The following is a 17,688-nucleotide window of genomic DNA, read 5'->3' as shown; positions in this document are numbered from 1 at the left end:
CAATGTATCCGGCCAAACCCATCGCAACACTCCCAGAATGTCTGTCAACCGTATCAAGCAGTTAATTCGAGGCTAGCTACACCGACGGAAATGTCAGCTAGCTACATCCACACAAGTAAACGTAATGGTGATCTCCGCATCCAAAATCCTGAATCAGTGGAGGAACTGTCTACTGGTGATGTCTATGCCGATGTCTACGCAGCGCCGAGTACTACGCAATGTGGTTAATTGATATCACTTTTCAGTGGCCTGTCAAAATCTCTGTCTTTCACTTCGGGTCTACGGTACATGGCCTGCCTGTTTTTAAGTCGGTCAGTTCGCCTATTTCAAATCGGTGGTTCGTGTTTCCCATGGCGAAGCTCCCCGGTTTCTTATCCGTGATGTCCGGTTTCGGTTCAGTTCGGTGAGGACGATGATTAGAAACGTTCTGGATTGTCACGGTGAACAGGCCATTTTTGTTCGTCAACCCGAGAGTTCGGTCGATGTCTCGCAATCCCGCTTGTTGATACAAGGTGCTTACCGCAATCGGGTTTCAAGGAAACTTGGAAAGCTCCTTCGTAGTCCGGCCTACAATATCTCCGACGAGTTGTGAGCGCCCTCTTCGATTCCTTTTATTACCTCCGTCCCAACTACTGTTTGGTGGCACTAAACTACTGTGAAAAATGCGAGCATACTCTTGGTTGCTCACGGAATGTCTGTGGCGGGTGAGAAGAAGCGGGAGTTTGATGCTCATGAATGTTCCCTCGCTTTTATCTCAGACCTACGTCCCACCCATTGTGACTTTAATGTCACTAACTGCTAACCACCCCGTATTGGGTTGATTGGTTTCCTTCGTCAAGACTACCATCGGTGTGGTACATCTTTATATCATCGTCAATAATTTTTGACACTCAGTGATGTGATGTGAGTCTTGACTGTACTGTGAAGGCTATTGAACACTGATCATTCTGTCTGTAGTTTCTGGTCCTCTTCCATGGGACTCCATATCGGACAAAACAGTTGATGACACATTTCCTTCTGGAACGTTCCCCCCTTCTTTCTGCCCTTTTCTTTACTTTATCCCGCGTCTGTTATATGTCGTTTACGCCCTTGAACATTCTGTTGAAATCAGACGGCAAAACTCACACAATAAGACTGTAATGACAAGACTATGCGCCGTTCGACAGGTTTTCTGGCCATACTTGAAGAGATCCTGCAGATCTTACAATGTATTTAGTAAATAATCACGTTGAAGATCATGAAACTAGTTTTTTTATCGAAAATACGGCGTCGTACCTCCAGTGGTTACATTAGCCTTCAAACCGATACTGCGACGGACATACAGCCCTAACGACTGCTGCATTTCTGATTCACTGGCGAAGTTTACAAACACTTAACCCCTTGCTTCATTGTCTGGTACCCTTAGGAAACTGACGACGATAAACAAAAGATTGGTTGGGTGGATGCTGCAAAAACGGCTTGATTGTTCATGTGATACCATGCGAGGTCGTTAAATGAAGACTTTCTGGGTGAGTTGTCACACATCTACAGATCTGTTGGCTTTTGGCGGACAGAGTGTAGCCTTCAATATAACTCTTTGTTATGAAAGCAGAAACCATGTGCAAACTCATTTGACCATTCCTGGTGTACCAACCAACCACTCGTTTTCAAAGCACCTCCAAACTTCTCAACGTGAGATGAGGAGGTTTAGTGTGTTCACTTTACTGTGTGGATCGAGCTACTCTGGCATCTCTCGAAAAGTGTAATTTGCTGTACATTTTATATTCAACAACTCTATCAAAGGTCAGGCTGGGCACATGAACGCTTGTCGAGTTTCTGTGCCAGTGTCCCCGTTTTTTTAAAAAAAAGTCTGGTTCTCACAGCACGGTTGCAGCAATTAATCACGAGAAACTCAACCATAAATACAAAATTATACTCTTCTGGGAAACAGTAATAAGAGAAATGATTTGTGATCAAGTATTCCAAAAAAGTCTGTTCTCACAGCACGGTTGCAGCAATTAATCACGAGAAACTCAACCATAAATACAAAATTATACTCTTCTGGGAAACAGTAATAAGAGAAATGATTTGTGATCAAGTATTCCCAAAAAGGTCCCTGATTTTCCCCCTCTAGGCTATAATTACGTGTTATGCTACGCATTCGCTTATCATGGGCGAACAACTGTTGTGACTGACGCTCAGTGTAGTTAGATTTCATGAGATGAAATGGAGAAGTCTTGCACCAACCGCATTTCTATGACAAACGCATACCGAGAGTTCTAGTCACCATCGCGTTGACTGCGAGAGGTTATCATAGTGTTTCTGAACCAGTGAGCTGTCTGAATGACTTCGGAATATTGCTTGTTGAAGCAAAGGATACTAGAATTTTTTCACTTTCTTTCAACTTATTACAAATCCCACTGAGGGGCTATCCTTCTCATTAATAGGATCGGAAAATTTTCAATCGATAAGAGAGAAATCTCATCGGAAAGCAATCCTAGAAGTATTGATGACTTGCCGAAACTGAAGTGTCGATCAGAATTTCAGAAGACTTTGGGACATCATCAAATTCGATCCAACTGGTGCCTGCGTGAAATGCGTGAAATGCGTGCACAACTGACTCACAATCCGACACAGTTTACTCCAAGTCTGTCCTTTTTTTACATGTTAATATAGTAGGGGAAAAAGTGCAGTCATATTTCACACATAAGGTTGAGCCATTGGTTTTTGGTTAATGTTTTATTTTTCCGATTGGGGATAAAAGATCCCAGTCCGATACTACGGGTTGATTGCACAGAAAGAATTTGGTCTTCGTGGGTTTCTTGCGTGAAAATACTGATGACTTTAATGCGAATCAATAAAACGCTTTTCGGCATTAGTATGCTTCCGTCCAAAAATTTAAACTTACCTATTCATGCCGAGCAGACTTGCCGTCTGACTGGATGGGTTTTCTCCAATGGATGCCTTCAAAGTAGGAGTTAGGCCTTGACAAATACACTTAGTTGCAAATCATTTTGGTTTTGACGGAAGACTCAACTCAATCTCTCATTCATGATATTTTTCAACTGAAGTCAGCTTAGTTCCTCCGAAAGTGTAACTGGGTCCCAGAGGCCTTGAACACGAGTAATCTTTCGTCGTTTCTGGAAATGATCATACTTCTACAATGGCGTTGAATATGAGCAGTTTACTGAATTGGAGCAAGTTTCTTCCACGAAAGCGTCTACTTGCCTCCCAAGTGGAAGCATTCGGCCTTTCACATTTGATTGATGATGATTTCGTTAAAATTTGGTGTCAGACGCCCTGGTGATACACAGCGCCAAGTTACCAGGATATTTTGACTGCAGGTACACTGGCTTTGCCAGTACATGAACACACGGCGTCCACAATTGCAATATGGGATTAACTAAAGATTGGATCCACTAGCGTTATTCGCCGAATAATTAGGGTGGCATTTTAGAAGGCACCTTTGTTATATATCATATTATTTTCGGTTTTAAACCGAGTTCAGATTAGTCGTTCAGTGACTGCCGTTTGTGTTGGACCGCGTATGGGCCGGTAGGTAATATAGAGTAATTAGAGGTGCTGAATGCCTGATGACTCGTTCACCTAACAGCTCATCTACTCAGTTAATCACTCGCGAACTCACTCACTCACTCACACATTCATTCATTTATTCATTCATTCACTCATCTAATGGGTCTGCAAGTTTCCATGCAATGATGATCGGGAGTTAGGTGATTTGCGTTCTTTCACTAGGTTATCATTTTGTTCGTGCTACGTGCACTTGGAGCTTTCCGTTGAACGTGATTAGTTCGAACGGTCAATATATCCGATCAATCGTTTTTGTTACTTTATTTTTATTGATATACTATTCAAAACGCTGTAATAAATGTGCTTTGTCTAGTTTTATCTAGTGGCGGCATTACAAAAAAAAAACATCGTAACCAACGCACTCTGAAGCATGGATCTGTTCGTTCAGCCAGTCATGCTAAACACGCGCATCTGTTATCGTCTTTAGCAACCTGTCCGGCGACCATACACGTCTCAATAAGTTTTGACAGGCTGTCAGTTGAGAAGCTAGCTTGACTGTCATAATTGTGTACTACACACTCGCAATGCCGTCGCCCAATGTTAGAGGCGGTCGCACCCATTCGACCGGAAGCGAACTGTCCAGTACTCGAATTGATGTTTTTCTGTGCATTGGAGATGCCGCTTGCGCTTGTGTGTTTGTATGCAGCAGACAACTACAGAGTGGCCCAAGCACATGTTTAGTGCATTGGTAAGTGAGCTAGTATAACATCTTCCCAGTCTTGGCTCCCGCTCTTCCCGACTCGTGCTTACCGGTNGATCCACCTCCCATAGTCTGTAATTTCGCACGCCCTTCAAGTGTCTTCACACATTTAAACGGCAGACACCGAGGGACATGTGAAGAATGGCAGTTCAGATGGGGACAACAGCTGTCACTTTTCTGCTTCCGCTCCAATTCCCCATCTGGTATAAAATGAAAATGAAGGACAGTTCGGGTGATCGTCAGTTTGAACGAAAAACGGACCACCTCGGAGAACCTAGCGGCTACTATCAATAATATATATATACCATTTCAAAGGTTTTCCACGTCTGAGTGGGGCTCATCATATTCCTGCCAATAATCTAACTTACCGTTATCATCACTATTGTTACCACCACAACAATTTTTTCGTGGTAGCGCGCAATAAACTGGTGAAGACTACCAAATTAATTCAAAATTTATCCGAAATTGTCATCAAAAATCAATTGATTTGCAAATCACACTGATTTTTAGGCATTTCGAATGGGATAATGGGGTATATTTTCCAGTGGGATCTGCCGGTTTTAAGGGGCTAATTGAATACAATTTACCAGCAAGTCTTTCTTGATTGGTATCAACCAGTTCTTGTGATTCGATATGAGATATTTTGAAACGGCTTATTAGCAAAAAAACGACCTACTGGAATTGAGCCTTTTCTTTGCTCGAACGAGTTGAACGGTTCGTTGTCATTGAAACTAGGTTAAGGGAATGACAAATGAGGTGACAACGGAAATTTATTTCTAATCACAGTATGGACGACTGATATACTTGAGTTTAAACCAAGACGTTTGTGTTCTTTACATGGAAATCGCATCAGGCATTATATGTTTTTTTTACTTAGTTACAATTATACTCACAACCCTGCCGTTTTCAGATATAACCAAACTGTGATTTACAATATTTCGGTCCCTTTTCTAAGATGCCTGCCAAAATGAACACTCCTCTTACTTATGGAAAATTTTCTCGAGGTTTCTACAAATAAAAAGTTTCGGAGAAAAAGATCACGGAAAGACTACTTGCCGATTGATCTACAAATATGTTCATCGCCTTCCCATTTCTGTGGTGGCTCGTTCAAGTGGCTGCATCTCTACCACGGCAGCGAAGTAGTGGCGCTCAAACTGATGTTATGTTGTAGATGATGATGATGATGATGGTGATGATGATGATGACGATGATGATGATGATGATGATGATGATGATGATGATGATGATGATGATGATGATGATGATGATGATGATGATGATGATGATGATGATAGGGATGGTGAAGATTACCATAGCATGCAAGCATCTGGAATGATGAATACGCTGTACTACCTCAGGTAACATGACACGACGCATGAGGGTCAATCAGTGGCTCTCGTGAACACACCAGGCCTTGGTTCGTGAATCATTTTTGCGCCTTGACTCACACGTAGCATGTTGCACGTAGCAGTTCTTGTCGAAACTCCTGCCAGTTGTGACTAACCAATCACAGCTGTGTTTTCACCAACCGTTTTACCAGAGTCATATCTACGAGTGAGTGCATGGTCCAAATGTAACAAAAGTTCAGTTTGTTTCAGGGCAAGAGAAGCAGTAACTTTTTCGGTGTTCGCTTTATCATTCAGAATGTCAGCACTTGTGCTGTGACATACATCAGGGGAAATTCATCAAACAGGCCACTGTGGTGTTTTCGATGAACCCAGTTTATTATGCACTCTTGGGCCAAGCTCAGCAACTTCTTCGTTGTAATCAATCATGTCTCGCATGAACATTTTTTGCGAATGTTCAACCTGTGTCTGGTTCATGTGGAATCTCAAGGTTTAGGTGCGCCAAATTTTATGATTGATGGTGACTGAGGGGCTAGTCCACCGAATGACTGTATCGGTGATCGGAGACGAGTAGATAAAAGGTTTTTAGACACAGAAACAGGAAACGCCCACTACGGTGATTAATAGCTATCTTTTTACTAGCAGCCAGAATGACGGCTTTGAAAGGCAAGCATACAGTGTTCTGAATTTTGCGTCTTGTCCCTGTATTGTTCAAAATGCGAAAATTCTGGCGCAATTAATCGTAACCACGGGCAACTTTCGAAGCAACTGATATCCATGTAAAAGAACCAACGAAGATAACTGAAAACTTTTGGACAAAAGGACAAAACTTCGAGGTTGGTCTTCAAAAATTTCCACACAAATATATAGATATGCAGAACCGTGTTGCACGGTGTACCCCAGACATCTAGGCGCCTTCTGTTTTACACACCAGCAACATCAGTTTAACACAGAAAAGCGTGCACACAGAACTAAACACAGCTACATAAAGCACAGCCACTGCAAGCGTGGAACCACAGTCGTCCAAAACGACGAACCTACATGTTAGCGCGCATACACACGGGCAAAACGACAGCTACCTGCGTTTTCGGCTCCATACACGAGAGTTTGCGCACAAATACCTGCCGCTCCACCTGACAAATAAGCGAGCGGGCGACGTAAAAGGGCATGGTGAAAAAGTTGTCAAGGTTTGGCAAAAACGATGACAGAGTAGGCAAACGGGACGCAGCTGGATGTCCACCGCACTGAAACCAGAAATTAAACATCAACAACAGCAGTAACAACATCCGCAACGAAGGTGTGCTGGCGATGGATAAAAACAACTAAACAGCGCACCGCGGAGCGTAATCATTGCTGGTGCGGATATTCGCGCCTGCATGTGGCAGCGAAAAAGTGTTTTTCGTTCATCAACTTCCCTGTTTTGAGCGTCTGTAGATATGTGTGTGTGCGGGTATGATGATGCGCAACGGTGCGCTGTCTGTCGCTTCTAGCTTCATACAGGTGCCGACCTAACTCCTGTCCACCAGGTCCTCAATGTGGTGGGTTGGGATGAGTGGCGTGCGTTTGGCTATGATGGGCAGTCTGTATTAGTAATACGTGGCAGTGGTAGTGATGAAGGTTAAAACAAGCCTCATATGGTGTCCATGTTTTTCTGCTAGATGTGCGTTTGTACTGCTGCGGTAGGCGCAGGCCCAGGCACTGTGGGCTTGAAAAGGCAATGACAGACACGGTGGACAGTCAGTGCGCGCCTGACCAAACACAACAACCACTGCAACAAATTCATTCGAAGCCGGTGGCTGTCCAGACCAAGTGGAGCCGGACCAAGTGGCCAAAAATAAGTATTGGGTGCAAAACTTCGAACGGGACAGGTGTTGCGTTAGCTTGTGATGGCACGTGAGTTTTAACGGGTGAACAGGCAAGTAGGTAGGTCTTTGGGCTGATGTGTAAAGTGCGATAATTTGTGCGCTGAACCGACCGTTTCCAAAATACATGACTGGCACCTGCCCCGTAGAATATAAACAGAAAACGTCTCCTTGTTGAAACCAAGAGCGACAGTGCAATTAATCATGTGCACACGCGAAAACGTGATCGATTGTCTTGTTTCCATATAGGCGGAGAAATGATGATGTTTAGTTTACATGTCATCTGTTTTATCCTAACTAGTGTAATTTCCACATTCTCTTAAAACGCTACTTATCAAGCACAAAACTGGACTCACTTTTGTATCACTCACATATCCTGGTGCAAAAATTCCTCTTGGTTCACATCACACTGGACTCGAATTTCGCCCTGATTTGCACTCATCATCAATGATGACACCTATAAACTAGCCGGAATTCAACCACGGACGTCGGGTCTGTAAGGCGATGGTGTTACCGTTACTCTACTATTACATGCTAGACGCGCCTGAATGATCAGGTCTGAACAGGCGAACATGTTCACTTGCCTTACAATTAATGAATATAGTCTAGAGGCGTTTTCTGACTGGGAAGTCCTGACAAGTGCGTCCAATGACCAGCACAACTGGGTCGTCGAAGCCTTCTGCAAACTAATATCGTTGTTCACGCGTAAACACTTTTGCCTGTTCAGACGTTAGAATTCAGATGTGTCGAATGGTGAAATGATGGCACCACGCGCGTCTAGCCCGTCAGATTTTCAAATCGCGCATAACTATGGAGCTTCCGTGTGGGCTAGCTAGAGTAATTGAGTCTGAAAGGAAGGGCGATGAAAATATATTTTACAGATATCGCAGCTACTAGAGTGAAACGGAACGAGGTTTTGTAGCGCGAAATACAGTCACACTTGCGCATTTTTAACATTGTAAGACACACTTGCGATGAATGGGTTCTTTTATAATTTTACGGAAACCAACAAAACACTGATGATCAGGCCTTGTCTTCCCATAAGTTTCGTGGTAAGTCAGGCTTTGAATCTTTTGCCTTGTCATGTATTATGTAAACAGCAACTATGTATGAGCAGCATTTGGTGACGTCCGCTGGTATTCTTACAGAATCCACAATTAATGGCAGCAAACTTTCTTCTGGTACCGAAACCACATTAGTGGTATTCTGGACTCAACTCAACTTGTACTTTAACCTGATGAACTCATGACATGGAAGTACACTGGGCAGTTGAAAAGACGACATTACGAGCAGAATGGTACTTGGCCCGTAATACGCCTTGCTTTGCCCCTAAGAATTACGCATTCACAGCAGTCTTTATTCATTGAAGGAAATAACGCATGAAACATGATAGAAGCCATTAGCAAACCAACAGTTGAGAGTCTCTTCCTATCCGTAGCTTTAAAGAACGACTGCCGGGTGCAAGTGATTCATATATTTGGCTAAGACTTGTGATTCCGATAATGGAATTAGTAAGTCGGAGTCGTTGAACGCATTACGCTTTCAATGTCTTTTGTATGTCTTTTGTATCGGTTCATCTGCAGTTGTGGCGAAATCCACATTCACATATGAGAGGTTAGACTTTGAAGATGTCTGTTAACAGGCGGCCTGCTATCAAAGGCGGTTGATTGATCGGTGAGTCAAGGACCGACAAGCCCAAGCCCAAAGTGCCGCCTCATCAGTCGCAAACCTAGTCCAAGCCAGTGACACCCGGGTTAACCTCAGAACATCCTGCTGATTTGCACCTCGAAATGACGATTGGGCGACACTGATTCAACCTTGTGACTTTGGCATTGCTTCGTCCTAGAAGTAGGAGAATTGGTTTAGCTAGGAAAACCATTCAATTTTCTCATCCACCGTTTCACTATTTGCACAATGTTGTTTTAAAAAACTTATTAGTAGTTGTACGAGTTGGAGAATTTGTATCTACGCACTGTCCAAACAGTCCTCCTGGTGTCGTCACGGATACTTTGGTTAGTCCCTCCCTAGCCTGATCAGACTTGAACCCCGGACACCCGACATCTGAGATGTGCTTTTTATCACCATCTCACTATAGCACGCTAAATGTCACTGAATTTTAGTGCATGACTGTTCAGATGTGAGGGTCAATGTCCATTCAGCGCTTATTGATTAGGTGACAGCAACGCGGTTGCTTCTCCTACCACACGTTCGGATTTCAGATCTGGTTGAGGCCCAGGGTATGCACTACTGATTGGTTTAAGATTAATGCAGAGTTATTTTGATCTGGTTCATAATCTCGCCAAGACAGGAAGAGGCACACTAGACATAGGGTTGCCAAAATTTTTTCGACAACCCACAGCCGGTTTTGCCTCACCTATGACTCAACAAATAGGCTCAGTCCCCTACTTTCTACCAAACTTATGCTTTGCTTGAACACCAAATTGTAAGCGGCAAATTAAGTAGCTGTTATCGGGAGGCCCAACTGAATTTCAGCCTAATCTCTCCCTTATGATGTTACCTGGGGATTCAGTTGGACTAGAGCCGTTATAGTCCTTTGAATTCTTCTATGAGAGATGGGGCAAGATGGCTCAAGTGGTTATTGCGCAGATTTACTAACCGGAAGGTCCGTGGTTCGAACCCGACCTCTAACTCTCGACTTCCCTTGTTTGGGCTTGGGAAACCTGGCAGTATCTCAGCCCTCATGCTTCCTTCGGGTGGCATGGCAGCTAGGCACTGGAAGGGTGTTACAGCTGAACGAACGTAACGTATTCTTCTATGAAAGCCTGTTCGCCTGGGCTTTTCCAATATGTTACTCAACCTACTTCACGCTTTGTTCTTTTGGTGTGCAATTCCAGTGTAATGAGTCCACAGTTTTCCGGTTTCTTATGATGAAATCTAACTAGAGCACCGCCTGAATTTTGGGGAATCTAATTGATGAACTTTCACTTAGCATGCTTACCGCTCCTAAACCCAGATTTCCACACCGAACTACCAAACTTAAGCAGAAGCTTGGAACTCTCTTGGCTATTATTTTCCCCAGTAGATTAAGGAGTCTAGTTAGTTTTTCACGAAAAAGACAGTCACATGCTGGCGGCATAAAAGCAGCAAGAGAGCATAAAAGCAGGTCAGGATGTAACAAATCTGCGGTTCCAAAGTTGTTCCGAATTCTAGCATCTTGACCGTCAGTTAATGGGTGAAGCATTGGAAAACAGCAAATCGGTAGACCGGCAAACCGGCATGCTTTTTCGTCTATAAAGGCTGCATGTGTCTGTCTGCGAGTGTGTTGAACACGGGCGAATGAGTAAGAAAGAAAATGCGGTAATGATGAGATTCCTCCATGTTGTATGCCTGCGCCCGTTTGACACAAACTAGAAGCAGATGGACGCTTTAAAGTGGCCAGGACGCCAAGTTATTCAATTTCAGACAGATGGTGGGATCCGTCGTAGGATTATCGGTGGCTTTACCAGTAGCTGTCCGCCTACAACGAGCAATGTGTGTTATTCGGTTTGAAACGAGGTCATCAATTCTCACGGTTTCGGGATACAACGAAATTGAAACGTTTTCATTTTAAAAATAATAACAAAACCAGTTGGACGGGACCGAAAAGTAATGATATCGACCTCAATTTAAGGTCTGCTGGAAATCGTTACACGCGGACAAATTTGGCGGTTCTTACACCCTAGCTGACGTCAAGCTTTTATTCCGGATAAGAATGTTGTTCTGTGGTTTAGTAATGATTTTAGCTACTGTAACAGTTTGTAGCACGAAAAATGGTTTGCTTGTAGCAAATACAAAACTTTGCGCCGAATTTTCAGTTTATCAAAGACAATGAACTCTGGTGGCTAGCGGTCACGTCCTAGTGCTAAAATTGATTCAGCTCTCAAACAAGCAAACCAGCAAGCAGTATGTTAGTGACGTCCTCTGTAGGACACATCCATTACGAATGACTACTAGATAAAGAAGGTGAAATCAGTTCAACAGATTAAGCCTCACAGTTAACTGCTGACCAGTAATTCGATGGTGGTCCTCATTTAATCGATTCAGTACTAAGTACGAAGGATAATTTAGTGCTTTCATGCCAGACATTAATGCGATTATACTAGTACAAGTCTTTCGTCATTTTGTGGAGATGGAATGTAAGTGAAAATCTGGCAGGTATTCACCAAAACCATCGGTGTGATCTGCACTGTGAACATATTTGATATTTCTATAAGATCAGTTATTCGTGTAATATGAGGCAGCTGGATGAAAAACGTACGCATTAGCCTAACAGTCGCCTGCCTACATTAAGTTAGAGTTTAGAGTGTCCCTGGAACACCCAAGAAGAGTTTAGCGATTGCTCTCGGAGGAATGTTCAGTGCCACTCAGTTAGACTTCCTCTTCAGCAGTTATCGATTGCTTAAAACAAATACTGCAGGAATCTGATGACTCGTGGTGATTCATTGTTTGTTCTTTTAAGAGTCTGAAAACCTGCTTGTTTTGAAAAGCTGGGCGCATTTTCACATAAGGAATGAACATTTGGAACCCCACAGGGGTAACTCGTGCACAGGGTGCATGCGCCTACTGTGACCGGTACAAGAGTCAGATCCATGCGACTCACACGTTGATCGTCAACAAACTGTTTATGCCCTGACCGACCAATAACAATTCCCAATAGGCCCTTGCAGAATAACTTGGCTCTCTTTTCATGAACCCTGGCCTATTGGACTGCACTTATGCATTTCATTCGTCACTGCGTTTGCTTTTCACCAGACCCAACCCATCAACTTGCCGTGATGGGCTTTAATGGTCTTCGACGAAGAGTTTTCAGCAAACTTATGAGTGATGTGCTACGTCTACCGAAAATTCTTTGACAGCCCACTGCAGGTCTTGTCTTCCTTGGGACCCACCAGAAGGGCTTAGTTTGGTGTTCTACTTGAACATCAAATTACATTTAATAAAATCTACCTCGATAATTTTCGTTTGACCGTATACAGGGATGAGGATTTTTGCTAGTTTGTCGAGGAAAACCATGGTAATAACACTAACTGGGTGATGATCAACAGGAAAGTGTGGAAGGTGAGGTCACCAGTGCAGTAACAGACGAATACCAGTTCAATATACAGGTGAATTGAAGAAAAGTTTTATATTCTACTTTTAATTCATTTTATCCTAGTAGACCTTCGGCTTATGAATACGTTTCCCATAAAGGTGTCAACTGCAAGTGGGCCTGCCAAATATCTTGCTCCCTTGGAAGACCAGTTATGGTTTGGCAATCAGAGTGAAGTGCGTCGTCCATAATATACATGTGGTGACTGCTCATCTAATCTCGCTTTATAAAATTCGCATGTTTACCCAAATACTAAGCTGTAAGATAAATTTAAGGGAGCAGCCGAGCACGTTTCCCACATACCCTGTATAAGGACCACCTACGGAGATGCATGACAGCTGAATCAGTAATAGTTCGACTAAATAACGTCTCTACTCTGCACCCTTAATATAGTCACGCTCGATGATGGCCACCACAACCAAAAAGTTTGTCCCTTAATTTGCTGAGCCCGTTTCTGTATAGCTATAACTGCATTGTGGTATTCATCCTAAAAATGGTAACTGCAACGTTGTTTGGGCCTGAACCAATTATGACAGGTGTCCTAACGACTGAAAGCAGGTTGCTGTGTACCAGGTGAATCCGGTCAGTTTAGCTCAGCCAAAACATGCACTGCAGAGTGTGTAGAAATGGCAGTATGATCCATCTCATTTGTGTACAAATACAACCCTAAACAAACTACTGTTGATTGGTACTGCAGGGTTACAAAAATGAGGGAAAGTGGTTGTGCAAGCAGGGAAACTAGCCGTGGCCTGGAAAGTCTGTAATGGCTTAAGTGCTTTGCTTTGCTTGAAGGAGCGCACTTAACTTGTATCCAAGGTCCTAAGGTGGCCCTATGGTGGTCTCAGTCAGGTTGTTGACTATTTCAGTGGAAAAATTCTCTTGGGAATGGAGATCTTCCTAAATATGCGTATAGTCTTTATATGAATGCGGGTAAATGCTTAGGTAAATACATGAATGTGTGGGATTTTCGAACAACTGGACTCTAGGTGGAAAGGAGTTGAGTCCGGTAGTCAGTGAAGAGAAGACTAGACAATGCTTAGTTAACAACCGTACCCAGCTCATCATCTCACTTGTCTTGGATATTGATGTCTTAATTGGTACCCCGCGTTTTGTTACTGTTCGGCGCCAAAGCATATAAATCTCTCGGACAATGTATTAATTCGAAACCGAGATAGCAATAACATGAGATGGAAGTAAGACTACTTTGTACAATAATCACCGATAATCTCCGGAATCACATGTCACTGTCTGCCTGCCTGCTTTAAGCCTTAGTTGAGACGGATGTTAAAATATGTTACAATTATGCGAGAGACTTGTAAAAAAACTGGCCAGAATCACAATATAAGGGAACAGAACAACAGTGCAGGCCCGCTTGGTGAACTATGCTCAGATTTCTATCATAGTGATCATGTAATCTTCAGATGCGAACTCAGCCACAAGCAGGTTCACATACTTTAAATCCAGCCAAACTTCGCATTTGTGGAAATATGTCAATCAAGTTTCCGAAAATGGATTGAATGAAATAAAAGGAGAGTTTCCAAAACTGCCTGGTGCAAAAAGGTTGTTATTCCATCAACTGTTGAAAGTGCCGCCTTAAACACTGTGTTAATGCATAGAGGAAGTAGACCTAGTAGGGATTTTTTTCACTGAATCCCGTCTGCGGTTCTAGCGAAACATCTCAGATTTACGTATTACTTAAGATAATTAAAAGCAGTATCTGTCTCCGGTAAACTTGCATTGTCTATAAGCAATGCGAGCCCGCAATCGTCTTTACGAGGAATAAACCAGAAAAACGAAATTTTGTACCCTTACAAAGGCTATTGTGTTCCTGATCCGACCGAACCACTTCGATACTTTCAGAACCTTCGTAGAGAAGAAGTACTTGTTATGGTGCTGAGGTTCAATGCATATCAGCTGGCAAACACTATAAATTTCTGGTATCAGTAATACACTGAACAGGGTGAATTATTAATGGTGTACAACAAGCCTTCTAACTTTTCCGTCTTAAGTAGATCAGGGATGCTGACTTTCTAGCTGCAACAAATTTCTGGCAGCCTACTGGAAATTCCTTAACTCTAAACCGGCATCTGGTACTAAAAAGCTTGTAATTCCTAATGCATGTAGACCAATCGAAACACGCTGTTTTACAATATATTTTTGGAAAATAAGCTAATGATCAGACGGTAAGCAATTGTGGATAAGCTGGTACGTTGACTAAAGCCGATTGAGCAAGTATAGATAGTGAAGCTAATTGGCCATAATATGCCTTCAGATCACTGGTTTGAAAGAGCTCCCACTTATTCAGCATGATTATTCTAGTTAGTCCAGGTCACTGGGGTGAACGATAAACTTTAAGTTTTACGTAATACACTACTCATAAGTTTGTATAGAACTTGATATTTCCCGATCGGTTTCACCCTTCTTTGGGCCCTTTAAGTGGGAGCACTCCCCTAGACTTCGTCAACCTTATGTCCAATTTGAACGCAAATTGGACAGATTTCAACAAATCCACTCGTTCGCATATTAATTTTATCTTGGTGGGAGATTCACCTGGAACCTTATGAGTAGTATGTTGCGTCTATACAATGTGTTGTGATTTTTTCGAATATCATGCCAAATGAAACATGATGCGGCCTGGTGCAGTAAGCTCAGTTGCTTAAGAAAATCGTAAACGAGAGATTCATTTGAGTTTCAGGTGAGTATTCCGTCATAAACAAATTGATATCTGTCGAAACTTGAATTTTGGTTTCACCATAATCTCACGTACAGTTCACACCCCATATCACACCGGGTTGGATCGTGCTAGGACAGAAGCAGGACTCTTCATTTGATACCTGAAAATCGCACAAATACCTTGAGTCGAACTGTGTATAGCTCAGAAAACGGTTAATCCACAACACTGGTTAGATTCCGCCAGTTGGTCCGCACGAATTACGAACCACTTCATTGTTCCTTTCAGGTTACCCACAGAATATTCTCTCGGAAGGGCTACAATCCGAACTTCAAGGTTTGAACAGGATAGAAAGGCAAGTTGCTTGTTGCTCATTTGACATATAGGGCTAATAGATCCATACAGTCTACTTGAAGAAGTTTAATTTACCTAACGGGATTGGTTTTCGCTGGTAAAGTAGCTGCAAAACTTGTCAGGCTTCGAAGTCTCAATCCTGGCATAATCTTGGGTATACATCACTGACGGGTTTCCTCAGCGGAATAACTTGATTTTGGTGCTTGTACTTAAGGTGAACCCACCGACGGATACAGGTCAAGACAGGAAGTCTAGTGCGTGAACTGGAGGGCTATGGATATCATTTCAGCATATCTTACACCTGAACAACTAACGGTGAATTTACTACCATGGATCTTTCACCCTGATGCATCAGTACGCAATAATCATGAGTGGGTTTGTTCTAAAGAGTATGCGAATCGCCGGTTCTGTAGTCTTCTTTTTCGACAAAGTGATCCAGTGGGGCGTCATTGTAAACTTACTCTAACTATAACAGCCACTATTTATCACGTAGACCAAACTTGGAAGAATTTACAAGAATATATGATGTTGCAAACCGATTGGCGAACTTACAGTTACAACGGTTGAAAGGTTGGAGTGAATAGGAGTTAAAATCTCAAATGATGATGTATCATAATATGGCCTTGTGGTATGGTCATTACCAATCGCATAAATCGTCATTTCTCAGCACGTGAACTTCCTCTAAAGAGATTACCCTTCGCAATTGTACATCTTCCCCGTTGTCTCATGCTTCATACTGGGTGGTTCGTTGCGAATTTTGGCAATAAACCAAAGCAACATTACTTGTGCAACTGCTAGCTTTTGACCTCCGCCCAACACCTTTACATTCCTGCTTCTGTTGGCTGAAAATTCCATTTGACCCGCTGATGTGATATAGGGGGAGAGTGTATGAGGGTGAAGAATGTCTTACATTGAGATTTTGTGACGAATAGAATCGTTTATGCAACCCTAATATGAGACAAATCTAAGTTCGCAAGGCGACCAGTACTCATCCAAATGAACCCTGAATGAACTCTCACTAGGAGACTATTATTAAATTATTCGGCAACTATCTGAAATTTTGATGCTAAATAAAACATGAGCACACTGACGAAAAACATTCAACATAACTGTTTAGGAAGTGCGAACAAAGCCAGTCAATAGGCCTCACCCACGCAAACTAATCGAATCGTTCGCCTGTCCACAGAAAGTTTGCGATATTTTCCGGTCTTGGATATTCCTATCTATTGTTCCCAGTTTACTTTTATACCAAACAGTTATTCAACTTGACACAGCCTTTCAAACTCAACGTGCTGTTTTAGTCTGACAGCCCTTTGGATTCAATAAATGGCTGCAGTAAAACCAATGCAGGTGTATGAGAACCTACGTGACCAACGCTGTGACATCGTTTATTCTTACCAGTTGTGCTCAATAAGGGATAGATTTACTGAATAACGAAAGTGCTGTTTGCCAGTGGCATAACTTTTTCCTGTATGAATCCGAACGTCTCTGTAGAAGTCTATCCCAACCTCCCTAATAGAATCACTTCCTGGATCCGCTCACTAAACCTTGGGTTTCTCCTTCTGTTTTTCCTCGTAAGCGTTAAATTTTACATGGCTATATTTGTCCTCGCAGATCGCAAACGGTTGACGGACGCCATTACCATTCAGTTGGCGAATACTTCGTCGTGGGCCTCCTATCCATTACGTCGTACCGAATATCATTGAAGCCGTATTTGATTACCTTAGGTAACCAGTTCGATTGGGCTCGGGTATCATGTATGCCGTTTGCTGTCTCTTATATTGGTGTTAGGGTTCCGGTAAGACAAAATTCCATCGTTACGATGCCATTGACAGGCAAATATAACAACACTTTGAGAGCAACGATGAACATTGTTTCAAAATGTACTGCGTGAAAATACCACTATGATTGTTGGCAAATAACAGAAGTGGCAAGAAGTGATGTTAAGTTTGTGGGCTACCAGGATCTTTTCGTCTGCATTACATGTGAGTTCAGTTGCTTTTTTAATATGTTGTAAGATGATTCGTTTTGTTTGTATCCCCACAGACCAACTGCCACTTTGAAGAGGTTGAATTCAAGACGGAGGGACAAGATCT

The 17,688-nt window shown here is 42.7% G+C and overlaps 3 protein-coding genes across 3 annotated transcripts; all 3 read left to right on the top strand.

Moving 5' to 3' along the window:
* Window positions 1-90: 90 nt before the first annotated feature.
* T265_01238 (hypothetical protein) lies at window positions 91-5,632 on the top strand (the record flags this gene model as incomplete). The annotated part of the gene is made up of 2 exons (XM_009165223.1): window positions 91-223; window positions 5,442-5,632. The coding sequence occupies 2 exons, from the start codon at window positions 91-93 to the stop codon at window positions 5,630-5,632; spliced, it is 324 nt and encodes a 107-aa protein (XP_009163487.1).
* Window positions 5,633-6,612: 980 nt separating this feature from the next.
* On the top strand, window positions 6,613-7,324 carry T265_01237 (hypothetical protein; the record flags this gene model as incomplete). The annotated part of the gene is made up of 2 exons (XM_009165222.1): window positions 6,613-6,803; window positions 7,300-7,324. A coding segment is annotated over one exon (96 nt), but the record flags the coding sequence as incomplete, so codon positions are not given.
* Window positions 7,325-7,333: 9 nt separating this feature from the next.
* On the top strand, window positions 7,334-17,026 carry T265_01236 (hypothetical protein; the record flags this gene model as incomplete). The annotated part of the gene is made up of 4 exons (XM_009165221.1): window positions 7,334-7,509; window positions 10,029-10,238; window positions 16,068-16,162; window positions 16,929-17,026. 4 exons carry the CDS (start codon window positions 7,334-7,336, stop codon window positions 17,024-17,026), a joined length of 579 nt encoding a protein of 192 aa, XP_009163485.1.
* Window positions 17,027-17,688: the final 662 nt, after the last annotated feature.

This window comes from Opisthorchis viverrini (genome assembly GCF_000715545.1).
Source record: "Opisthorchis viverrini unplaced genomic scaffold opera_v5_13, whole genome shotgun sequence".
NCBI lineage: Eukaryota > Metazoa > Platyhelminthes > Trematoda > Opisthorchiida > Opisthorchiidae > Opisthorchis > Opisthorchis viverrini.
This window is presented reverse-complemented; position numbering and strand designations above follow the sequence as displayed.